At 52.8% G+C, this 25,376-nt stretch overlaps 1 protein-coding gene across 13 annotated transcripts in view; it reads left to right on the forward strand.

Annotated features, from left to right (window-relative positions):
- Positions 1–25,376, forward strand: part of ADGRB1 (adhesion G protein-coupled receptor B1) — a 252,847-nt gene that overhangs the window by 168,876 nt on the left and 58,595 nt on the right. For 9 of the 13 annotated variants that reach the window (XM_035316262.1, XM_035316249.1, XM_035316253.1 and 6 more), the window contains 3 exons: positions 3,996–4,137; positions 20,645–20,748; positions 21,901–21,996. In XM_035316262.1, the coding sequence (XP_035172153.1) occupies positions 3,996–4,137; positions 20,645–20,748; positions 21,901–21,996 (342 nt within the window). The remainder of the gene's footprint in view (positions 1–3,995; positions 4,138–20,644; positions 20,749–21,900; positions 21,997–25,376) is intronic. The other 4 variants (XM_035316259.1, XM_035316260.1, XM_035316251.1 and 1 more) reach the window with 3 other exon arrangements.

Here is a 25,376-nt window from a genome sequence, read left to right on the forward strand (position 1 = left end):
GTTGCAACTCAATTGTGTATTTTTAGGAGCTCGTTAGCAACCACGTGGACAAGAAATTCATTTTAAGACGAAGAAATACATGCTGAATCCAGAGAAGTTAGGCTGACGAAGGTTCAAAATATCCAAAGGATTATTCTGTCCTGCCAGATTAATCCTGTCCAAAGGACTGCAGGGCAAAGAGAACAGGTAATTAAACAGATTCATGAAGAGGAAGAGGAAGATGAGAGATGAGTTCTACTTCTGAGTTTAAAACCAGTGGGACGCACATGCCCTTTTGGAGCAGCGGCCATTTGAATATCCTGAGCAGCTTAATTTTCTGCAATAATCAATTAACGAGGGCTGGATTTTCATTTTCTACTAAATGGCATAGTTGATAGAGATGAGTTAGCCCGAATTTCTGACTCAGCACCTCCCACAGCACCCATTGTTTGTGTGATTTATGGCAGCTTTTAAAGCGACAAAACCCGAGTGGCTTTGATCCAATCGATTTCTTTGAATCCAATGGGATAAATAAGCAGGCAGCAGACCTGAGCAAAGTGGGGGGAGGATAAAATTGGTGGTTTTCTTTTTGGTGTCGTTTTTATTTGTTGTTTGGTTTGGTTTCCTAGATATCACTACATGCTCTCTCTGAGCACCTAGAAATGGGGATCAGAGCATGCCAAGTGCAGCTTTGGCTTTGGACAGACTTTATTCTGATATTGCACTCACTGCTGTGCTCTCAGTTTTTTTCTGCCATGAAAGAGCAAGACCAGGCACAGCACCTGGGGAGCGGTGTTTGTTTTCTGATACCTTCCCTGGGGTTTCCCGTTTTGGTAGGCTTTCTGATCTCTTTTTGCTTTCTTTTTTTTTTTTTTTTTTTTTTTTTTTTCCTTTCTTTTTTGTTTGGATTTACTTTCACTGATGCGTGGCCCAGATCTGTCCTAGTCTACTCTGAGAGCTGGTAAATGAGTAGAGCTGAGCTTCGGGATTGAAAGCGATGTGAAAGCAATTGTGTCCACACGTTTCAAGAGAATCCAAATTGCTCATGGCATGGGGTGTGCGTGCGTGTCAACGCACACGTATCTGGTATGGAAACGATAGCTTCAAGGGTGTCTCTGTTGTGAAAGCCTGTTTAAAGAGAAAAAGTTAAGGGTAATTAGAAGCCCTTTTTAAAATGCTTTCCCAGATAGCCGCAAAGCCATAAATGAAAAAGATGACCGCAGCATTAAAAAGCACACACGCAAAGAAAACAAACAAAAAGAGCAAAGACAAGCCAATAACTACAAAACCAACAGCCTGGTTTAGACAGAAAGTAAAAGCTGGTGTAGAGATACAGAGGAAGGACAAATTGATAGCAAGCAACACAAATTAAAAGCTTGAAACAACAGATAAGAGGAAAAAAAAAAAAAAGATGGAAGAATTTTATTGTTTGGGATTGTTAATGTGAGTAGAAAGGAAAATTTAGTGTATGCTAACAGAAAGCAAATCCTAATGATATTGGTTTGTTACTAGCTCGGAACGACAGATTTATTTATAATAATGCAGAAATTTCAATAAACGTCTATATTCTGTAATTGGAAGAGAGCCTGGCTACTTAATCCGCAGCCCAAGCTAATGAAATACTTTTCATTACAGCAGCTGCTAGAAAACATGCTATACATCATCCAATAAAGCCGGGCGTTTTTAAGAGAGACAAGTCTGAGCAATTTTGCATGCAAGGGCTTGGAAGGAGCAGGTTAAGGCTAATTGGGGGTCATTGCTCTTCTGCGAGAGGAGAGGGGAAGTTCCCCAAGTCCAGAAAGAGGCATCCTCATCCCAGAGCCGCCAGGCTCACATCTGTCGTAGGCGCAATAACCACATGGGATGCCGGATCCTAAAACGAGGGGCTTGTGGGTAACATCCTGATTATAATTGAATAATAGCACGCTCATCAAAACGGAGAAATTAATAGCAATCAACCTACGGAAAGGAGATTTCGTCAAGCTAAATGAACACTTTGTATGGGGATACACAACTGGCTGAGAGAGTTTAAGCATTTGTCATTATTTACACACACCATAAATGAGGCGTTTGTCTCGGTGGCAGTGCAGAAACAGAATGAGTGACTGGTGCTGTGGTTCGTGGAAATAGGGCCGGCACATCTGGGGGAGAGCTCAGAAGTCGTATTCCCTCGGGGGTTGGACGTGGATCCCTCAGTGCCTTCAAGAAGGGAGCTGGTGAATTGCTGACGGTGCCTGGAAGGGACCAGGGAATGCCACCGGGTCGGGGTCGGAATGCTAGGGTCGGGACATGGATGGACAAGCAGTAGGTTTGGGACTGGGATGGACAAGCAGCAGGGTTGGGACATGGATGGGCAAGCACGTAGGGTCACGACATTTCAAACGCTTTGTGCAGGTGCCAGAAAAAATGTTCTGGGTTGCACATTGCTCAGATCTCCTATAAGTAAAACAAGTTTGTTGTGTTTTGTTGTTTTTTTTTTGGCAATCCTCAGAGTGTGCTGGTCACCATTAGGCTGTTGGTGCCCAGCCCTTTCTCCCTGCTTTCAGGGAGGTTGAGGGAAGCAGAGAGAGGCTCGGTCCTACAAAAACTTCTCGGCAGCTCCTGACAGGTCTGCTGGACTCAACGGCCTGAGTTCTGGGCCATCTGTGAGCCACCTCGGGCTTCTGAGCAGCTCGGCTCCATCTGGCGCTGCCTTCAGCTCGTTGCTGGCGTTCTCGCCCCTGTCCCCTCTTCCGAGGACGTGGAGAGGGGACATCTCACCCCGTGCTGCCCCGGTGAGGGCGTGTGGCCCTTCTGCTCTACCTCCGTGTCCCGTGATGGGTTCCTGGGTTGTCCGCACGGATCCTGACCTTCTCACCCTACACAAAAAGCAGGGACGTTGTCCCCTCAGTGGCTCCCCGTTTGCTGAAAGCCCTGCTGGGTGCTACCATGATGAGCTCCCAGCACCCTTTTCCCAGACCCCATAGCCAGGGAGGGAGGTTTTGGGATCACATTGTGGGGGTGGTGTGTGGGGAAGGGGTGCACTCTCCTTGGGGATTCATTGGGAGGATTTGGGGTGAGGGAGGGTATACAGGGGGTGGGATGGGGATATGGGGGGAGCGAGGTGTGTATGGGGCGTGGGACGGGGCTATAGGGTTATGTGATTATATGGGATATGTGGGATAGGGCTATAGGGTTAGGGAGGTATATATGAGTTGTTTAGGACAGGGTCAGGGGCAGGAGCAGGACCAGGCTGAAGGCCAGGATCAGGGTCAGGACCAGGTCCTGAATCAGGATTAGGCCCAGGTCCAGGCCCAGGGTCAAGACCAGTACGAGGATCAGGGTCAGAACTAGGACCAGGTCCAGGACCAGGGTTGGGACCAGGTCGAAGACCAGAACCAGGAGCAGAATCAGGTCAAGGACCAGGTCCACAACCAGGATTAGGGGAAGGATCAGGACCAAAATCAAGCTGAGGACCAGGTCCAGAAGCAGGATTAGTATGAGGATCAGGACCAGAAACAGTGTCACAAACAGGTTGAGGACCAGGATCAGGACCAGGACCAGGTCCGGAATCAGGATCAGAACGAGGGTTGAGGACCTGGATCAGGCCCAGAAACAGGATCAGAATGAGGTCCAAGTCCAGAAGCAGGATTAGTATCAGGATCAGGACCGGCACCAGGCTGAGGAGCAGGTACAAAAACAAGACCAGAACCAGCGTCAGGTCCAGAACCAGGGTCAGGACCCGGACCAGAACCAGGTCAAGGACCAGGCCCAGCACCACGCTGAGTCCCACACCCATCCCCGTGCTCAGGGCGGCCCGGGGTGGGGGGGCTCCGCCATGCCCAGCCGGGCCCATGCAGGACGATGACGAGGAGGGAGAAGGCGGGCGGCGGGCGGGCGAGCCTGAGAGGGGGGCGGGGGGGGGGGGGGGGGGGAACCCCGGCCCCCCCCGGGCTCCATGCCCCCCCCCCCCCCCCCTGACGGCCTCTCTCCCTCTCTCCGCCGCCCCGTCCTTTCCTTCCTTCCCCTCCCTCCAGCAGAGCCTCCGCCTCCGCCTCCCCGCCCGGCGCCTGGTCCTGGCGCGGCTGCCGAACGGTCCCGCTCGACGCCTCCCGGACCAAATGCCTGTGTGACAGGCTCGCCGCCTTCGCCATCTTAGCCCAGCTCAGCCCCGACATGGTGAGTGCCGGCCGGGGGGGACACGGACACGGGGCGGCTTGGGGGTTAAATGAAAAAGGTGGGGAGGGTCCGGGGCCGCTGCAACTGGGAGGGAGGGGAACGGGGACAGACCCCAGCCCTGCCGTGGGCACGGCCGGCATCGGCATCCCCGGGGCTTTGTGGTCCCCCAGAGACGGCGCGGGTCGGGTGCCGGCATGGGGAGGGGGCGGCGGTGGGGGGGGGGGGGACGACACACGCTGGGGGTGCTGCGGCGGCGGTGTCGCCTTCCTCCTCTTCCTCCCCTTCCTTTCCGTCCTCCCCTTCCTCCCTTTTACTCCTCTTCCTCCCCATCCTCCCTTTACTCCCCTTCGTCCCCATCCTCCCCCTTCGACCCCATCCTCCCCTTCCACCTCTTCCTCTCCGTCCTCCCCTTCGTCCCCTTTACTCCTCTTCCTCCCCTTCCACCCCTTCCTCTCCATCCTCCCTTTACTCCGTGTCCTCCCCTTCCTCCCCTTTTTCCCCTTTACTCCCCTTCCTCCCCAGCCACCTCGTCCTCCCCTTCCTCCTCATCCTCCCCTTTCTCCCCATCCTCCCTTTCTTCCTCTTCATCCCCTTCCTACTCATCCCCCCCTTCCTCTTCTTCCTCCCGGTCCTCCCTTTACTCCTCTCCCCCCCCCACCCTCCCCTTCCTCCATATACTTCTCATCCCGCCCTTCCTTCTCTTCCTCCCCTTCCTCCCTTTACTCCCCACCCTCCTCATCCTCCCCACGCTGTTTAGTCAAAGACAACGCTGCTCATTGCTGCTGGGGGGCCACAAACCCCACCGAGCACCTTCCTCCCGTGGTCCCCCCCCCTCCCCACTCCATCTTCCCACGTGTCACATCTCGGGGAATCGCCCCTCTGCATCCCATCACATCCCATTCCCAAATTCGGGGTTCTTCTCTTTTTTTGGGTGGGGGTCCCGCAGCAGGAATACGGGGGTGTTTGCAGGGGTCGGTGTGTGTGTTTTCGGGGGTGGGGGTCCGTGAAGTTCCACCCGCTGCCGGCACCCGGTGCTGCTTCTACGCCGGAGCCTCCGGAGGAGTGAGAGATTCCTCGAAATGATCACGGGGCGCCGGCACCCCGAATCAGCTTGCCAGGGCACCCAGGGCGATGCCAGGGTGGCTGCCCTCTACCTTACACTTTGAATATGTATTTATTTATTTTTTTAAGTAGTTCGTCCCCTTTTTGGATACTTTCCTGGGTTCGTGGAGCGAGGCTTCCCCCCCCCCCCCCCCCCCCCCCCCCCCCTTCTCCGTCTGCCCGGCCGCTGGGGGTCAACGGGGGGGGGGGATCACATTTTCCAAGATGAAGGTTCGGTTTATTATTAGAAACACTAATGTATTTGGTCCACTAGTTACCATGGAAACAACATCTGCACTGAAGTGGTTTTAAAGACACAGCGTTGGCTGTGTTTGCCCGGGCCCCGTGCAGGCCCAGCAGCTCCAACCGGGGCTCCAGAGCTGCTCTCAGGGTCCTCTTGCGCGAGGCACCGAGCTTTGGAGCGCCGCAGAGATGCTCTGGTCGAAGGTAGGAGGAGCGCGTCCCTGCGTGGAAGGGACCTGGAAGGAGTTGGTTGCATCGGTGCCGGTGTCCCCGCTGCCTTTTTCTGCTTTGGGTAGCTCTTCTGGTGTCTCCTGGCTGCGTGAAAACAAGTGCAGAAGGGAGGTGATGCGTTGGGTTCGTGCTTTCCAGGAGCAGTCCCCGAATTTTCTTGGGGAGGCCAAGCTGAGCCCAGGGCGGCCAGCTGGGACTCTCCTTCCTCAGCTCCCTGCTCGGTGTCATCACAGCAGCAAGGCTTCAGCCTTCACCCTGAGCTTCCAGCACCCCGGCTTCTGCCTCTGCACCTTGTGATGCCCACAGGGACGATGGATGGAGACGCCTCATCCCGCGCCGGGAGCGCTCCGGTGCTGTCATTGCAAACGATTCGGTCCCACCAACATTCAGGGAGAGTTTGGGTCCCGGGAAAAATCAATCGTGATTTATTCCACAGCCCAGGTGCGCTGCTGAGCTTCTGGGGAAGGTTTTCTGCGGATCTTTCTCCTGGAGTTGAGCAGTGTGGGAAAAGAGACTGTGGCTTGGCTAAAGCAGGAGTTTCTCCAACAGAGGATTAACTTCATGCTCTCCCAGGGCACTTGGCTGTTTATTAACTAAGCAGCTAGGAAAAAGAAGAGGTTAATTTGATGTAGCTAAATACTACTACTCCCTCAGCTCTCGGTGTTCAGGTACCACGAGGTTGATGTAAGCCCTTTCCAAGTATTTTTGTATCTGAGAGTGGACTTGGCTGCAGGAGGATGCTGCTTCTTTCCCCCCTTCATGTTTTATTGCATCTGCAGCTAACATCTCCGCGGGTCCTACAGGGTTTAGGCCTAAAATTGCTTCTTCCATCCTCTTTCCAACTCCTCTAGTTGCTGGTTGGGTTGCAGTCTCACAACTCATTATTTCCAGCCCGGAGTCAACTCAGGAGCACCAGAGTGAGTCCTTTGGCCACGCTGGGAGGAAAGCTGGGACCTGGCTACCCCCCGATCCCCCCGAAGGAAAGCCCGGGGTCTGCTGGTGCTCTGGAGCATTGCTCACCCACGTCCTCATGGTACCACCCTCGTTTTTTTAACCAAGCATCTTTCTGAGCAAGCCCGTGCTGCCTGCCTTCCCCAGAGGTGGCATCTCGTCAGCGGTGGCGTCTGCGGTGCTGACATTTATGGTGCAGTTTTTCATGTGCCTTGGGAGCTCTCCGGACAAGAAGCTCCGTCCTCCTGTGTCATGAAGATTATTTATTGCGATAAATCTCCCTTCTGGAGTCTTTGGCCCTGGCAGGTTGAAAAATTTGTAACCCTGGTACGGGCACAGCTTTTATTTTTGCAGTGAGGATGGAACTGGGAAGCTTTGTGGGGGGACAAGGCGGATAATTCAGACTTTCCTAGGATAGGATTTCCCTTGGTGTTGCTTTAGAAGCAGGGAAAGGAAGCAGTTTTCCTTGATTTCAGTGGAGCTGTGGGCTCGGAGTGCTGGTTTCGGAATCAGTTTTGGAAACAGACATCCTTAAAACCGAGATGGAGCTGTTCAAACCCAGCCCAAAAGCTAGAGTTCGAGTTTGGCTCCTCCTCTGGGTCTGATATCCGATGGTCCCTGCTGGATTGCTTTCATTAAACAACAAACCTCTCCGTCGAGGGACTCATACGGGGTTTGGGGGCTGTCTTTTCATTTTGGTTTTACCCCATACCCAGCTTGATAGGGGAATGGTAGGGGCAAAAGGATATCACACAGCCCTGTATTCAAACTTCACAGACTAATGGTCAGTTGGATTAAGAGTCTCCTGGTGGGGTTTTTCAATATTTCTTGGCTGTCCTGGCAATTTGTTGGCGATGGCAAGGGCAGAGAGCAGGATCTGAGGATTTGTAGGGCAGCCTTTTGCTCTTTGCTTGTCTTGTCTGAGTTTGGCTCTTGTTTTTTGACTCGCGTTGTCTCTTCTGCCTACCAGCCCACATCCTGTAAAGTCAAGTAAGTTTTAAAGCTTAGCTCCCAGAGCAGTAGGAGTACACAAATACAGCTCTTTGCCCTCTCCTCCCCTCCTTTCTCCCAGCTTGGTCTGCTGAGGCTGGTCAGCTCTGCCCTCATTTTTAGGGCTAGCAAAGGTGGAAAGGTGCTGGTGGCAAAAACTTGCACGGCAGCTGACTTTGGTGTGTCCACGCTGAATTTTTGGAGCATCTCAACCCCATAACCACAATTACCCATTTGCCAACATGCAAAAAAATGAGCTGGAGGGACCCAGCAGCACCCTTGGGGTTTTGTGGGGTGTGTTGGAGCAGGCTGGATGGCGGAGCTGACCTGGAGGTGTGCTGGCGAAGTGGCTGAGCTCCCGTCCCAGGTTGCTGCAATCCGACAAGGGGAGGCTTTGTTCCCTGCTAGCTCCAGTTGGCACGAAGGCGAGGCACCTCTCGGGGTACGTACACGGGGGTTACAACGAGTCCCGAGCTCCTCTCTCAATTCACAGCAACATATTTATTTATCTTTTACTGGAAGTAAATTTTTCTGATGGAAAATTAGGGCAGCGTTTCCCTTAGCTAAGACCGGAGCACGTTATTCAGAGATTAGCATTTTAATATGAATGTTTTACCGTTGTTTAGCACCTGAGGTTTGGAGTTTGGATGGGAATGAAGCCTTTTGTGTGCCCTGAGGACAGCCAGTGCTCAACTTCCCCGTTGCTTCCAGGGTTGTAATGAATAAATGCTGCTTCTCGTGTGATGTTAACGCTTCGATTTAAGAGTTGGGCTTTTCTGTCAAGGGGAAGTTCTCGCTTTTGCTAGGCTTGAATCCTTAAGGTGCCGAACCGCTGCCAGTTTGCACAGGGGGTGAAGGGTTCGTTCGGGTGTGCTGGGCTGAGCCACGGGGCTGGGAGCTGTTCCCGTGCCTGCAGATGAGATGATGACCTTGGGCTAATCACTTCACTGCTTTCCGCTTCCTCTCCGCCAGCTGCAGCACCCTGGCAGGTGCCGTCCCAGCCTCGCTGCCCTCAGCCCGCAGGGTGCCACCGAAGGGTCCGAGCGCTGCCGTGCACCTGGCGGAGCAGCAGCAACCTCTGCTCGCCCCTTTAGCCAGGACAAGGATTTCCGAGCTGTGAGCGTTTGGGTTTTCGAGCTGCAAATCCCCTGTTTGTGCCCTGTCCTTTAAGGGATGCTGCTGCACGTGGGCTGTCTCTCGGGAGCTGATCACGCCAAGCTCTCCAAGTGGAAATGTTTGCTGAGATTTCCCGAGGATTCGTGCTGCTACCTCTGGATCCCCCCCATCCGGGCAAAAAAAGGTGATGGGAGATCCTGCCGGGGCTCCTGCCCGTCTCGGGAGAGCTTTGTGCCGACTCTGGGGAAGGTTTCGGTGTTTGCTCAGGGGGATCTTCTCCCCCGGATCTGTGGCAGCCCAGAGGAGGAAGCTGGGCTTCTGCGGGTCGCAGGCTCCACGCTGCTCTTTCCCTTGCTCTGCGGGGATGATCTCTGATCGCTAAAATCGGGAGCTTGGCCACGTGTTTTTAGCATGGAGTGGACAAAGCGTGAACCTGCCGGCTTTTCCCCTCCCACTCTCCCATAATCCAACTAGGAAATAGGATGTGATGCCCTTCGATGGGCAAATGGGCAACCCAACTGTCTAGCAAGAGGGAAAACATTTTCTGAACGTGGCCTCGTGACAGAGGGGCTGGTTTGTGATCCCGTGTCACTGGAAGCTCCCCACCGTGGGGTGTTTGCTTTGTCATTGCTGACCCATCGGCGTCCGTGGCAGAAGTGAATTCGGGCGAACCCGAGGGAGTTTGGAGAGGATCCGGAGTCAGCGGGCGTCTGATTTTTGTGGGGTTTTCAGAGGAAAGGGGAACAGGGAGCGGAGCAGCGCTGGGTTTGGTGGTTTGGGGGGAGAGGTGGCCGGGGACTGCCACTGCTGCAGAGCGTGCAGATCGTTCGGGAATCCGCAAAGAAGCGAGCAAACGCGAGTGAGGAGACGGAGACGAGGGTTATAGGAAATCCCTCTCGGTGCAGTGCTTCTAGGAGAGACAACAGCGGAATATATTAGGAGAAGACAGGTAGCACACGAAGTAATAATGGGAGGATTTGGCTCGGCATAATAAGCAGTCATCCCCGCATCCCACCTCCTTCGCGGCTGTCTGCGCATTCGGCTGTCTGTCGATCCGCCGAGCAGTTCAGGAGATCTTCGCAGCCGCCGGCTTCCCTCCGCCGAGTTTCCACTCCACGCTTGTGGATTCGCTCGGCTCTTGAGCTCGAAACTCCGGGAGGTGGGATTGCAGCAGCAGCAGCGGCGGCGGCGGCGGGGCTGCAGCTCTCCCGAGCCAGAGAGCTCCGCACAGCCCTGGCAGGGACTCTTCTGCAGGCGAATGCTGCTGCATCACCCTGTGTCTCTTCATCTGAAGGGGACGTGGGAGAGGAACACGATCGAGTGGCAGCGAGCTTAAAACACTGGGGGATTCACTGCTTCAGCGTGAGTAACACTGAGCCCGATTCACCCCCTTGGTGCCCAGGCGAGACCGGCGCCGGCGTTTGCCGGGTGACCCCCAGGAGCAGGGCTGAGGTTAGTCCCTCGTCTTCAGCTGAAATTAAAGGCTCCCCGTCTGCATCTGGGGCACCGTGTGTCCAAGCAGCTCCTGAGGGGGTTGGCGCTTATTCCGAGCCCGCGGTGGTTAATGGCCGGGTGCCACGAAGGCAGCTTAGCGAGTGTGACAGCTGCCCTGTTACCCAGCCACGGCTTACCGCTCCGGTACGGGAGGTGTGGATTTAAGCCAGGACACCAGGCTCTTCCCAGTTCCCACTTTCCCGTTTCCGAAGGGCTTGAAAAAAAGCAGCTCTCGGGCTCAGCCTCTGCTGATTTGAGCCGTGCAGGGCCAGAAACGTGTGCAGAGGGGGGTGAGCGGTGTGTCTTGGGGGTGCTCCACGCTGGGGCAGGAGCAGTGAGATGCGCGAGCGTGGCAGGGTCTGTGTGTGCCTGGGGACGGCGCCAAGCATGCAGGAGCCCTGCGAGAGGCTTAGAGTTGTCCCTCGAGGTTAAAATACCAAGGGGAAAGGGAATAATGGCCTAATGCAAGGGAGGCAGCTGAGGACTGGGGTCGAGTGGCGGTGAGAAAGGTTTAATTCAGGTGCAGGGGAACAGCCGAGCTCCAGGAGCCTCCGTCAGTGGGGTTTGGTTGGACAGGTCGGGGGTGGTTCAGGGGGAAATGAGCTTCTTTGGCTTTTTCTCACCCTTCTGCATGTAATTGGTAAACCAGCTCACCTGCTGGTCTGCTTCTCGCTGTGCGAGCGGGAGAAGCGTGCCGGAGGTGCGGCGGGTTGCCAGGAGGTGGAGGCGCGCAACGGGGGCAGGTGGGGAGGCTGGGTCGGGTTAGGAGAGATGTATTTGGAGAAATCAAAGGGTATGCCCATGGCTGGACAAAGCAGCGGGCCTGCTGTAACTCTTGTCTTGACATTATTTCATATTTATCCTGAGTTATTTGGACCACCATGTTGCCAGGAGGCTTAGCTACGGAGCACGACTTCAGCGAGCCGCCCGCTGCCGAGCGGGCCAACAAAACCATCCCAAAGCTCCCCGCTCCCAAAAAACCCCCCCTGATCCCAAAGAGCTTCCAGCTGAAAAGGCGACACGCGGATTCAGGCGGGCGTGGGGGCACGTGTGAGCAACGCGAGGGCATTAGTCACGGCAGCGAGTCGTGGCACATCTGCTGCCGACAGGAGCTTTCTGTAGGCACCGCACCAGGCAGGATTTCAGGGAGGAGAATCCAAGACAGAGCCCCGGGTACCTCCTTTCTAGGTGTGTTTTTGCAGGGGTGGGAGCTTCTCCCGAGGCAGAGGACGGCGTGGGAGACAGCACAAAGGTGCTCGGTTGAAAATGGTAACGAGTGGGTGACGGAGGCAGGTCTCATGGGCTCGGCAGGGGTGGGAGCCAGCGCGTTTGTGCTAAGAGGCATCATCTTCCCTTTCAAAGCCCTTCCAGGGCTGAGCACGTCGTGTTTGGAGCCCCCAAAAGAGCTGGTTGAACCATCGAGCGTTTTACCTTTCTTACTCGCCACGCACACATCTCCGTAGTGTTTTTGCCTGGAAAAGCCTTTTTTTGAGGTAATTTTGACAAGCTGCTTCACCACTGAGCCCTGCTGTGCCCTGCCTAAAGGCTTAGGTTGCCCTTGAACTGCCATGCGGTGAGGCACGGAAATGAAGTCGTTATTATTATTTTGCAACAAACGTCTGCTCATTTAAGCCAAAATTGAATCCGTTTCCAACAGGCTCGTGCTTTAATACCTTTGCTGCCCATGGACAGCTGAGCGGACAAAGTTCCCTGGCAAGACTTTGTCAGTAAGGCAATCTTCACGTGAAAACGGTCAGTACGCACAGGAAACAGATGTCAGGCTGCTAAAAATGAGTGCACGAGCTTGAAACCCGAGCTTGAAAGTTCAGGCGGTCTAAGTGGGAAGGTGGAGTGATGCTGATGGTCAAAACGAGGGCTGCAGCTCGAGGGCTCGCCAGCGACCTGCCCTCCCAACCAGAGGGATGTGCGGAATGCATCCCATAAATCCACGAGAGCAAAGTGACTTTGTTCTTTTCCCATAAGCAAGCCGATGCTGTCATGACCAATCGCTCTTTCTGCTCTTTTAAATATGTCAGCCGTGGCACAGCCCTTTCCCGGGTGGGGAATATCCCGCCGCTGGGGGCCGGTTTGGTGGCGTTTATAGCAAGTTGGTGGAGATCGTATCAGACTGGTGTAAATCCAGGCTGTTACGGTTTTCCTTCCCCGTCGCTCAGCTGAGGATGAGACGAGCAGCAGGGCCAGAAGCTGACCCCTGGAGCTTCGACAGCACCACCCCGTGCAGAGGGAGCTGGCACCAGCAGCCCCCAGTAACCGCCCGGTATCGCGCTGGGTGGGGGAAACGGTGCCCGATCCCATGGGTTCTTCCGACTGTAGCTGGCAGAAAGCTGTCCCTGTCACCACAGTGGCATCTGTGTGACGCCCACAAATCCCATCAGCTGCTAAATAGCTGAAATCCTTTCCTATCCTCTTCAGAGGCAAACTCCAGCCAATTCGCTCCCGAAAGCCTCCGAGGATTGATAGCGAGCTGGAAACATCTTTTTCTTCAAGGTTTTGGGTTCAGCCCTAGCTCGGGTCAGGAGCCACTGCCAGCGGAGGGACCTTCAGGTGAGAGATGAGACCTTGCAGGGGAGGAATCGCGGCTGGAAGTGGAAATTAAGGGGACTTCCAGACACCTTTCTGGGCTGTCCCCAGGGCAGGGTGAGCATCGCCCGCTCCGCCGGGAGAGCCGCAGCCCTGGCACGGCTCGCCAGCACGACGCCGAGAGAGTACAACAAACAGCGGGCTGTTTTGGAGTAATTTGGTGAAACGCCGTCGCCTGGCACGGAACCAAAACCCTGCTTAAATCAGGATAAACACAGTCTGGATTCCCCCCCCTCCTCGTTTTCCATTCCCAGTCTGCCGTGGCGTTATTTTTTTCTCCTTTTTTTTTTTTTTTTTTTTTTTTTTTAGCTGTGTGTAAATCTCGCCCCGTTTCCCCGCGAGGGGCTGAGCACTGCGGCTGTGAAGTTAGCAGAGCTGAGAACACACGTGTGAAAGCAGACCAGGACGGGGAACGCAGGGATGAGCTTGCAAATCTTCTGTAGATTTTACTGGGGCTGGTTGTCGGCTGTGCAGTACAGAGAAGGGGCGATCCCAAGCAGAGAGGAGCAGCGAAGGAGGCTCATTTTTCATGTCATTAGACTCAGCCCCTGTGTCCATCCTGTAAAATAATACCAGTAAAAATCACAATATTAATAATCATATTAATAATATCGAAGTCCAGTCTAGCACTGCCCTGGGATTGTCCCCACTGCCTTTGTCCCTGTGCCAAATCGCAGTGCCCAGGGGATGGCACGGTCCATGGGTGTTCTCCCAGAAGGCATGGACAAAACCTCTCTGTTATGAAGCCTGAGCTGGTGGAGCATCAGCTCTACTACATCGCTTCATCTCAGGGCAACAGAGTGGTCCTGGGCCCTCTGATTTTCTGCAACAGACCTGCAAGGTAGGGTTTGCTGCTCAGTGCAGCGCATTTGATAGCGGTGTTGCACAGCCTGGTTGAAGTTCTCTTCTGCCTTGGGTGTCTCAGAAGGAAAGAGGGTCCACAGAGGGCTGGACTGCCTTGGTTATTACCAGCTTTACCATGGCAAATGCTTCTATTTCTTCTTCCACCGTGTAAAACGTGCTTTAAAGGGAAGGGCTGGGACAGAGCAAGTCTCACCGTGCACATAAAAAGCGGAGATCGAAAGAACGGGTAACGCAGACGGCCAGCTAAGAAACAGTTAAAGCAAAAGCTGGCTGCTCTCTCTCCTTCGTACCTCCCCACAGCAGAGAATGAGATGCTCGTGCCTGATTGTCCTGACATAGCTCCGGGAAACCCCTAAGGCACACATCTAAAACCCGAGCTGAACCGAGCTCTGGCAGGCAGAGCACTGTTATTCCCTTCCATTTCCAGGGGGGCCCAAAACAGGCCCCTGAAAAGTTAAGGGCGGTGTTTTCAGTCGAAAGCAGGTCGGTTGAGTGGGCTCCTTCATGCACGATCCAGCCCTCTTTGATGTCCCGACTTCAAGTTTTGGACCTGGGAATTCAGGCTGGTCCTTCACGGAGCTGCAGCAAGGCGGCTTGTCGTGCTGGCCACTGGCAGGTAGATAACGCCGCCCTTAACTCCTGTAATTCCCCACCAGACTGAAGGAAATGATTATATCGTCCCTACCAAGCACTCCTCCGCCCCGAGAGCTTCCTCGAGGCTGTTTGAAAGGCAGATTGCCCTGTTGTGTCTTGGGAGCAGGCTCAGTACTGAGCGGAGTTAGCAGTTGTTAATAAATAGCAGCGCATTAAGGTGTCTCTCCGGGTGATTTTCCTGGACTGTAATTACAGAGAATTGCCCGCTGGACTGGCCAAATTGCATAAAAGGAGCCCTCAGCTCCACAGATGCGCTCCCGATAACGTGGGCCTATTGGCTTTGACATGAGAAGATGGTGGTTGTGATGCGGAGGAAGCAAAACGAGGTTCAGATCCTCCGGACCGCTCTTGTAATGACGTGGGCTGAGCCGGGGAGGGTGCCGAAAAAGAAGTTGCCAAGAACTTGGTTACTGATGACACCACCGAGGGATTTTCATGCAGGGATCTCAAAGGATTTCAAAGGATCTCAAAGCCCTGCTCAGAAACTGCCCCCAAAAAGGCTCCTTTCCCAGGTGACCTGGTCAAACTTCACTAAATCCTTGCTCCTGCCTCTATTTTGGGGTCCACCAAAAAGAGCCTGTGTCCTTCTCTTCCTCTCTCCCCACCTCTGTTAGGCTCGGTATTAGTGCGTGAATTTTCTCCTGGGGCAACACAGGCTGAAATGTCCGTGGGGCAGAGCAGACCCACAACAGCTAGTGCAAGAAATACTTCTTCCAGGAGGTGAAAACCGAGCTTTCCCTTGAGCAGCTCCATCAGGATCTGTAATTTCGCCCTGGTTCTCAGCAACTGGCGTGCCCCGTTGCAGCTGGGCGGCTGGATGTCAGTGCTGCTTCTGTTGAGGACCGTGTGACGGTCAAGAGAGCATGAGCAGCGCCTTCTTGTGTTGTGTGATGGGGTATGAACAGGCAAGGGCAAGGCTTCGCTCCTCTTGGCTCTGCAGAGTCCTCCGAGGCGGGCACATGGCTGAGCTGGGTCAAGAGCCTGCTGCGTGCTCGGGTGAAGGTTTCACAGCACCACTCGTTGTCAAAGTCCTTAAAAACACTGTATTTTGCCCTGGAAGGATCACAGAATGGCTCAGGTTGGAAGGGACCTTAAGGATCGTCTAACTCCAACCCCCTGCCATGGGCAGGGACACCTCCCAGCAGCCCAGGTTGCCCAAAGCCCCATCCAGCCTGGCCTTGGGCCCCTCCAGGGATGGGGCGTCCACAACCTCTTTAGGCAACCTGTGCCAGCGCCTCACCACCCTCACAGCGAAGAATTTCCTCCTCACCTCTAGTCTAAATCTACCCTCTTTTAGTTTAAGACCATTTCCCCTTGTCCTATCATTATCTACCCGAGCAAAGAGTGGATCCATCCTTTTTATAAGACCCCTTTAGGACTGAAAGGAATAACCCGGCTTGCTCCGGGACAACTGCTGTCCTTTTCACTCAGTGGGGTGCAGAACATGGCTGGCGCTTCACCAACCCAAAGAGCCCGAGCCCGAATGAAAAACCCAGAATCTAAGTGAGGATAAAAGCATTTTCAGGATTATTTTTTTTTTGCCGATGACAAGAGCGCGTCCTCCTCCCGGTCATTCACCCCTCCGAGGTTGTTTTCATACAGCACCTTGTTCAGAAAGCAGTTCGCTTTCATGACTACTGGTAAAAGCAGTATTTGCCAGCAATTTTACCACCTCTTTGATAGCTCGCTGCTTTGAAAAGAGTTGTCCGACCAGCAAGGAAATCAATAAAGCGTGGCTTTAAAAACTGCTGGGGAACTGAGAAAAGCCTTTAGTCCGGTGGCACAATGAAGTGGTTTGTGAGCAGTTTTTGGAGTACAGCGTGCCATCGGATCCTGTCTCTTCACGGGAGAGTCAAACAAGTCTCGCTGCTCGTGGCTTGAGAGGGAGAAGTTGGTCTTGCGAAGAGGAAGGCGAGGGGCCAATGGGTACCATGACAAAATCCATGAGACCAAGCTCCTCTGGCTTGTGCCTGATGGTGTAGCAAGGGACAAGAGCCACAATCTGTAGCTTGTGAGAATAATGCAGGATATTAGGAAAAAAGGTTTCCCTGGAAGCGTGGCACGGTCTTGGCATGGTCAAGAGAAGCGTGCTGGGGCTCGTGGCCTTTGAGGGTTTCCCAGCCTCATCTAGACAAAGCCATCCTCACTTAATGTTAGTCTGAGTCCTGCTCCAAGCAATAAGTTGGATTAGAAACCTCCAGATCTCCCTTGCAACCAGGACTTCCGTAATTCTCTTATTTCATGAGGTTTTCATGTAAAATGTGCGAGAAGTCGGGCTCGAGGCGACCATTCCGAGCAGCAAAACTCATCTGCCAAAACAAAGCCCCGAACTCCGTTCTCACGTGTCTGCAGCTAATTTGGGAGAAAAACAAACATGTCTGCAGCTAATCTGGGAGAAAAACAAAAGGTCTCAGGCAAACAGCGTGGCATTAAGAAAAAACATTTTTGACTTTGTTCTAATTGGAGCCGGTTTGACCCCGGAGCCAGAGCAGGGTGACGGAAGAAGCACAGCTCAGATGAAGTCACTTTTCACGGCGTGGTGCAGAAACTGATGGAAAGGGAGACACGGAGAGAATGCCGAGGGAAGAGAGCCAGGGAGAAGCAGTGAGAGCGAGAAGAAAAGGCAGGAATATGTCATGGAAAATGGTCAAAGTAAGGGGAAAAGAAGACAAGGGAGAAAAGAGGGGGGAGGAAAAGAGTAAGGAAGAGAAGAGAAGGGAAGAGAAGAAGGAAGCCAAGGGAAATTGTCAAGGAGCGTCCTCGTGCCCTGCTAGGCAGGGTGATGTGGTGGTCGGGCAGCCAGCAGTCCCGGGCAGCGGCGCTCGTTATTTCCATCCTCGCTGATGTCATTGATTGCTCCTCTCCTCCCTTGTCATGCTTGGTGACAGGACGGTGGCACTTACGACTCGTAACCACCAGCTCCGTCCTGCTGTGCCCAGGCGAAGGTCTTCCTTCTTCCTTCAGCCCCTCCGGGGGCACGGTCTCACCTGGTTCTCTCGAGGCCACCGGCAGCAGACAGGGGAAGGAGGAGAGGCAGTGCTGGGCCACTTGGTGCCATTTCCAGTCCAGGCAGGACAAGGTGACACCCCGTGCCTTGCCCGGCCTTCACAAAGAACCAATTTCCCTCCTGGCTGCGGAGCCGGGGAGCTCCTGTAGAGCTGCTTGCTGTCACTTTGGTGGTATTGCTATTGCTTTTCAAACCAATCTTTTGGTTTCCCTTCTTCCTCCTCCAAAAAAAAAATTTCCTTGCTAGCCTCAGATCCTCCAGCATCCAACCACCTTCTGTCAGGGGATTTAATTAGTCAGGAGAAATAAAACAAACAATGCTTCATTTGCCAAAGGGAAGGAGTGTAGGAGGGGGAAAGGAAGACGGGGAAGACAGAGAAACCTTAATAATGAAAAAAAAAAAGAAAGCAGGATCCTAATCTACATGGTCCTGAGCCTTTAGGACCTCCTGTTACCCCAAAAAAGCTCCTGCTCTTATCGCAGCCAGTGTTTTTTATAGTTACCCACCCTCGTGATGCCAATAGGGTCGGACCAACCATCCCTGGTCTGTGGGGAGAAGGGATGAGGGTCCTGGCATCTCCTTGGGAAGAGTCCCTCTGGTGCCCGGGGGTCTTATGGATAAAAGGATAAATGGGCAAGAGGATAAAGGAAGGAGGAGCTGATCGGGGTCTTCTAGAAGGGGGAAGACGCCAGCTATCACCAACCAGCCCGGCCTCCATTTGGGGAAAGAACCTGAGGTTTTGGGGGCTGAAGGAGGTCGGAGAGGATGTGGAAGGGAATTAGGATTATTGAGTTGGGAATACAGGGACAAAGTCCGCTCACTGTTAAAATCCCCACTCCTTTTGTCGTGGCGCTCTCAGATGGCTTAGAAATGAAATTATCTGTTGGATTTTTTTTAGCTTTCATGGAGCTCCTCCCCGACTTTTATGCAGTTGCCCGTGAAAAGCCAGTGGAACGAGACCTACTTAAATCAAATGTCACAATCGATGCTCGTCCCAGGCCATCGCTCGTGTGATGGGAACTCGTGTTGCCGAAAGGGAGGAGCAGGGAGAGGAAAGGGGCTGGGAGGGAGCTTGGAGCGAGCGAGCAGAGCCCAGTCCGTGTCTGAAGAGCTCTTCTTCCCATTTTTTGCAGTCCTACATCTCTGAGGCAGGGCAGGGCTTCTGCTGGAGCAAAACAGGGTAGAGGTGGCATAGAGAGAAGCTGCGGCTTTGTCTGGGGATGCCATTTCTCTTCCATATCCTGACTAAATCACAGACTTCGATTCCCAGAGAAGGTCCCTTCCACACGTCAGCTTATAAGGAGCAGGATGCAATATTTCAGCACTCGGACCATCTGGAAGGTGTCCACTTTCAACATTTTTTTTAATGGAAAACAAGTGGAAACGTTGGTATTTTCATTGAGGCGTCTTCCTCGGTGTTTACCTAATTCTCAAAAACCCTGCTTCTAACTTCCCTCAGGTATTTGGCAGGAGCAAATCCCCACGGTGGGGGTAGAGTCCCAGCAGTCGATGTTAAAAATCTCAGTGATCCAAATCGCGGTGATCCAAATAAGAGAAAAACTCGGTGTGTGATCTGAAGCCTTTTCGGGAAGCTCTGGGTGGGAGAAGGTGCAGGCCCTTGCTGGATGGATTGGGGAGGCTCTGTGCCATGTTCTTGCTGTTCATGTACAATTGCTCATAATTAGAGGGACTAAGGCATTGTCTTACATCCAGCCCCGTAATTTCAGCCAGTTGAATCGGGCTCAGCATCCAGAACCTCGCTCTGTATACTACAGCGGTGAATTCGAAGAGTCCCAAGCCTCCCATTTCCCAAAGGAAGCTCAGGGAAGCTGTACAGTCCTGGTAAGGTGACGTGTCAGGGCTGATAGGATCAGCGGGGAGGGAACATCGCAGAGAGGTAGCACCACACTTGGCTTCCAGTCTGCAGTCATCTGTACCCCACCATCTAAGTGAAAATCCTGCAATCAGCCCGTACTCCTTCGGGTACGTATGCCCAGCTGGGCATTCAAACTTCTGAATCCGTCGCTCAGTTTTGTCTCAGATCCCTTAAGCTCTTGTGCCAGCCTTCCCATAGCTCCCATGAGTTTCACCAGCAGGGTGCTGGAAGCTTTGTTCCGCGTTAATTCCCCCCAGCGAGATGCAAAATGCAAGAGGTGGCCTTAATTGAAATATGCAAGTGAGGAAGATCTTCCCAAGCCCTTCAAACTGCCGGGATAATTTCGCTCAGATCCCAAACCCTTGCTACGTCAGAAACCATCTCATCTTCCCGGAAAGCAACAGGGGCTTGGTACGGCGCCAGTCTTGGGTGTGCTCCCACCCCTCTGCAAAATGCTTCGCTTAGAGGGTCCTGTGCTGCGTGGTGGGGCACTGCTCCTCCGCCTCCGTGCCAGCAGAGTTCACTGGCATGGAGACGAGAAACATGCTGGAGAAAAAAGCCTGCTGCAGGGAAAACCAGGTGGGACAGAGATTTGTAGAACGAGGGGCGTTTAGCGGTGTTGGTCCGGCAGATGCAGATAACTCTAGGGATGGACGTGGTCCCAGGGATGCAGAGAACGATGTTAGGAGAATTTCCGGCCCTAAATATTTGCTCGTGATGTTGCAAGAGCTGGTGGCCAGCAGGTCCTTTGTGTTCAGACAGCGGAGGAGAACTGTTGCACAGCAGCGTTGTCAGCAGTGCCCTGCTCACGAAGAGGTGCCTGGTAGCGTAAGGGTGGGGAAGTGATGGATGGTGTGACTGGATGCTGGGTCCCTGGGGGGAGTAGACAGCATGTTTTTCCTTTCCTTGCCTCGTCTCCTCCCTTGCCAGATGGATGTTTGTAGTCAGTGGAAGATTTTCACCTTCTTTTCATCCTCCAAGCTTCGGCATCAGCCGTTCCCAGAAGAGCTCATTTGTAATCGTTTGAGTGTGGGCAGTGCCTCCTGCTTCTGCCTCATTAATTATCCTCATGCTGGATACGAAGGGCCCGATCCTCCTCTTGTAACCCGTGCTTTTACACCCCTCCCTGGCTGTGGATACCAGTTGTCACCCCAGACTTAACGCCGGTGCGTGTGGGAGCAGAATCGGGTTCAAACAAAGGTTAGGTCACCCAAAAATAGTCTCTCCTCTTTATTTGTGTGGGTAGTGCGATGCAAAGGTCAGGTGAGTTGCAGACAATTAGGAGGAAAGTCTTTGCAGTGAAATCGAGCTGGTAGCGTCTCTTGGGCATCTTTTTTTTAATTTGTTTTTGTTTTAATGTCTCACTTTCTCTCTTTCAGAACATGGAAAAGGTGCTGGTCCCTTCTGTCACGTTAATTGTAGGCTGTGGAGTATCTTCGCTGACACTTCTGCTGTTGATTATCATTTATGTCTCCGTTTGGAGGTATGGCTTTCATTCTCTTCTTCTCTTCTTGTTGGGGAAAGTAACTGTCTGTTGACCTACATGGATCCTGGAGGTTTTGCTGTCCTGTTTTGGGTGCCTGGTGCCTGAGGAAGAGCCCCTTTGTAATGAGTGGGTCCAGCAAAAAGTCATCACGGTGGCTTAGTTGGCATCACTCTTTGCTTTTCGTGCCAGAGAAATTAGCAGAGTGAAATGAGTGCCACGACCCCATGTAGTCGCACTGTTCATTTTCAAAAGCTGTGTGCTGTTTCCGATGCCTTTACACACCCCGGGAAACCTCGTTTGCAGAGAGGTGGACGCACGCTGCCTCCTGGCAGACAGGTTGCTTCAAGGCATCGTGGGCTGCTCTTTGGTACCGTCAAAACATCCACGATCCGTTACGAAAACGTCTGGTCTGAAGAAGTGACAGCACTTTTCAGGAGCTTAAGGATGTTAAATCCAGTGGGCTAAATTACTCTCCAACCTCGTAGTTATGTCCTGCCTTTAGCTTCGGCTGGGTTTCCTCGCTACACCCCATTTCAGGGAGCTCCTGTACACCTATAAGCAGGTCAGATGCAACCTTAAATTGCATCGATTATAGAGGCTGACGTGATTTTGTGGCTGAGTAGTATCAAACAAAGGTCCACGTTGGCCCATGCCCCTGTACGATACGTGCTGGTGGGCTCTTGCAAGCCCAAGAACCCAAGGTTTGCATGGATTCTCCCCATGTACTGCATCACACAAGGGCTGAGCTTATGGTGGAGACCCTTGCCTTTCCTAAACTGTCATGCTGAGAGCTTCTTGACTCTAAAATATACAAAATAAGGAAAATCAGAACCAGGTGAGCACCCCCAAAATTGAAATGGAATGGCTACAGGGAATGTACTGCTTGTGACCCTTTGGGAGAAGGGATTAGTCCGAGGCTCTTACCTTGTCCACTGACACCTCTTAGTAGGGAGCAAAGGGCCAGTTCATGTTCGAGTTGTGAACTGAGATAACTTTTTCTACCCATTGTTTGAGGAAAGAGACAAGAGAGTAAAAAAATGAGCAAAAAAAAAAATGCACCTTGTTGTTGATACTGTGACAGTGCATAGTGGCTGGTTAATTATGGGGAGTGCTCTGAGCTGAAGACTGATCATGATAACGTTTATCTAGAACTCAGGTTTTTCCGTGCCTGGGGTATCATTGGATCTGCTCAAGTCCTTGTCCTCTCCTGCTTTTCCTCAGGCTGGGCAGCACTGGGCAGCGCTGGTAGGTGACTTACTGGTGTCACTGGTGTCAGGATCAAGTGGAAAGTTAGGAGAGAGGAGTGAAGAGCAGGTGTTGGTGCCTCACCCTCTCTTTCCTCTTAGAAACGAGTTCAGGATCCGAAACCTAAGTTCAGACATGAGGTTGAATCAGTTTGGAGCATGATGGAGTCATTTGGAGTAACACGCTGTGTTTTCTTCCAGGAGCCTGCCCCTCAATATTTACTGTTATTGAGGCCAGGAAAGTTAATTGCCTGCCCTGCTTAAAATATTCCCTTTGTAATTTCTAATTGCAGCCTTGGCGTTATACCCATGCCCAAAATGATCAAGTTCAGCACGAACGGGGGGACATGTTTATTGGGGGGCTGGAAAGGGCATTTCTGATTTAGCAAGGGATGGACATGCATTTCCAAGTGATCCTGAGACCAGATCTATCTTGGTTAAAGGGCTCTCTATCCTCAGTCTCTTTGTGTAAATATTTGTAAAGCATGATCGAGTGATCTCTAAAATTTCTCTTTGGTGCGCTGAGTTTGTTTCATTTCTTATCTGTAGATCATGTTTTCATGTTCTCTAAACTTCACAGCATTCCCGTGGCTGAGCCCTGAGCACTCTGTGTGTCCTTTTTATTTTAGGCATAGCTGCTGGACATGAATGTGCTGTTCTAATAATGGTCTCAGGAACATCATATCCAACGTTCTCCTGGCTTTCACTTCGTTTTGCCCTAGATGTTAGACAGTCTGCCAGACAACAGCTGGGTGATTGCTCAGAAGTGGGATCATCAGTGTTATTCCAGCTGCTAAAATACAGCAGATGTATCAAAGCGGTCTTATTTTATTCCGTGCAGGGGAGAAAATCCTCGTGCCCTGTCTGCTTGGTCTTCTGCGGAGTGCAGTCAGCAGAGCTCAGCTCTTCTGGGGAGCTTTGGCTGGGAAATTTCCCATTCAGAGCTCTGGACAAAGGCATCTGGAGCAGGCATACACGGGCTCAGCTTGAGCGTGAACCTCTTGTGATGAATAGGCTCACTGAGGCTGACAATCTGGAGACTTTCCCAGAATTTTGCCCAGCTAGGATTTGTTTATACATAGGAAGCAGAAAGAAAGAAGGGGGAAAAAAAAAATAAAAGGGAAAAGGAACATGGTAAAGAATCAGGGGCAGAGTAAAAAGGAGGAGATCCCCACTTTCGGGCTTCCTCTATCAGAGAGGAAATGAATTTGCCCCCCGTGTCCCATTGAAAACCCCCACTAAAGGTTGTTTTTTAGTGGCATCTACTCAGTCGTTGGCGTGACCGGCGCGAGCTTCTTGCTGCAGGCCCTCACTTGGATGCGGCCAGCTTGGCACGGCCTCCGTGGCTGCTGGTGGCCTGTTGGTGGCCTCGCTCCAGTTCCCAGTAGCCAGATGACTGCGAAATAGCTGCTACAGGTGGGAAATCTCTGGCTTTATTTGCAGCCATGGTCAGTGACACATAGGACATAGGAGTGGGGTGACCTCGGTACTTTCTGGCAGCGGGTCACAGCTGGAGCCACGACCTACGTGGGGACCATGTTCACCACCACCTGCGTGGGAAAGAGGACAGTCTAGAGAAAAACAAGGTCTTCCCACTCGAAAACTGGTTGAAAATGAAAAAAAAAAAAAAAACCATGGCGAAGAAGAACTGCTCCTGGATCAGAGTGGGTGAAATAACTCGGTACCGTGTTCCTTTCAGCCTTCATCTGTACCATACCTTCAAGCAGCTCCTCGACCTGGTGATGTTTCAGAAGAGCCCCAGTGGCTTTTCCATCCCTGGGCGAGATGGAAACAGCGGTTTGACAGCCTCTGGAGTCAGTGCCCTTTGCACGGCATGGGGATCAATGCTGCTATCGAGCGGCCCTTCCAGCCGCCGCCAGCACGTGGGACCCAGCAGACCTTCCTCCCTGGCAGCACTGCCCGAACGCCGTATCGCCGAGAGAGATCCCCGTGAGCTGTTTTCCCTGCCTGCCTGTCGAGGCCGAGGATTGATTTAGCGGTCGTCAGCGAGCTCTCGAGGGGCTTTTAACGCTCGCTTTCGATCCAGGAGCTCCGCTGCTGCTGGAGATGCCGAGGTGGCCCCGGTGGGAGTAGCAGGAATGAGTAAGAGAGTGCGGGGAGAAGGACGCATGCACGCGCCGTGAGAAGCAGCGGTGAGTCAGTGTTTGCGGAGAGGAAAGGAGCAGGATAGGGACAGAGAGAGAGAGACTGCAGGGTTTTCCCACGTTCTCCATCTGTCTCAGTTTGTACGGGGCTTCCCCGCATCCCACAAGACCCGGGCCGGAGCAGAAGCTCCCTATGCTTGCAGTGAGTTTTTCCCAGCTTTGGTGGCTGCGTACAACATATTTGGGATAAGTAGGCAGAGCCCATGTAGCTGCCAGGGGGTGGTGAGACAGCACTCTGCCAGCTCTGCCTTTACTGAGCTCTCTTCTCCGGCTAAACCCATCAAGACCCGCGATTTTTCCCTCTCTGCTCCAAGTTCCTAACTTCTTTTGCCAGGTGGCCTTACAGTGATGCTGATTTCTTTCTGTGGAGCATCCCTGGGCTGGAGAAGAGGAGATGCAAGGAAAAAGGCAAGCGTGGCAGCCTGAAAATGTTTGGCAGTGGTGGCAGGCTACAGGATTGAACTAGGGAGGTCGGATCTCAGCTGGATTTGAACCTGGTAAGGGGCATGCAAGGCACGAAGAAGGGTTTCGGTAGGTGCGTTGGCACTAACGGATGGCTCAGGGACGTGTTGAATGGGACACACATCCTAGTGGAGGAGGACACAGAAAACATCAAGGTCATCAGTGCTTTCTTCCTCTTGGTCTGCTGGCAAGGTTCAACCCCCCGGCACCCAGTTTCCAGTATCGAGGAGAACCTGGGGAAGAAGTGCTGTCCCTCACCAAAGAAGAAAGAGCTGAAGACCATTTCCATACAATGGACATTTGCAAGTCCCTGGCTCCAAACGGGATGCGTGGAGTGCACCGAGGGAGCTGGCTGGTATCGTAGACCCACTGTCTAGGGAAGTTTGTGATGGTTGGAAGAAGGGTTACACCCATCCTTTAAAAGGGCAAGGAGGAGGATGCAGTCAGCCTGCTCACAGCCTCTGTGAAGGCTGAAGAGCAAGTAGTTATAAAGGCTTTTTCCAGGCAAAATGATGGACAAGAAGTGATTGGGAATAGACAGCACGTATTTTTTGAGGACGGCTTGTACCCATTTTCCTTTTGAGGTGGGATGGCTGGTTTTATGGACAGCGAGGAGAAGTGGGTGGTGTACATTTTATCCTTACCAAGGCTTTTGAGACAGGTTCCCACAGCATCCTAGTGGCCAGACTTGGGAATTGTGGGCTGAGTTCGTGGCTCTAAGGTGGATCAAAAGCTGGGTGGTCATCAAATGGTA

Source organism: Oxyura jamaicensis, chromosome 2 (assembly GCF_011077185.1).
Source record: "Oxyura jamaicensis isolate SHBP4307 breed ruddy duck chromosome 2, BPBGC_Ojam_1.0, whole genome shotgun sequence".
Classification (NCBI taxonomy): domain Eukaryota; kingdom Metazoa; phylum Chordata; class Aves; order Anseriformes; family Anatidae; genus Oxyura; species Oxyura jamaicensis.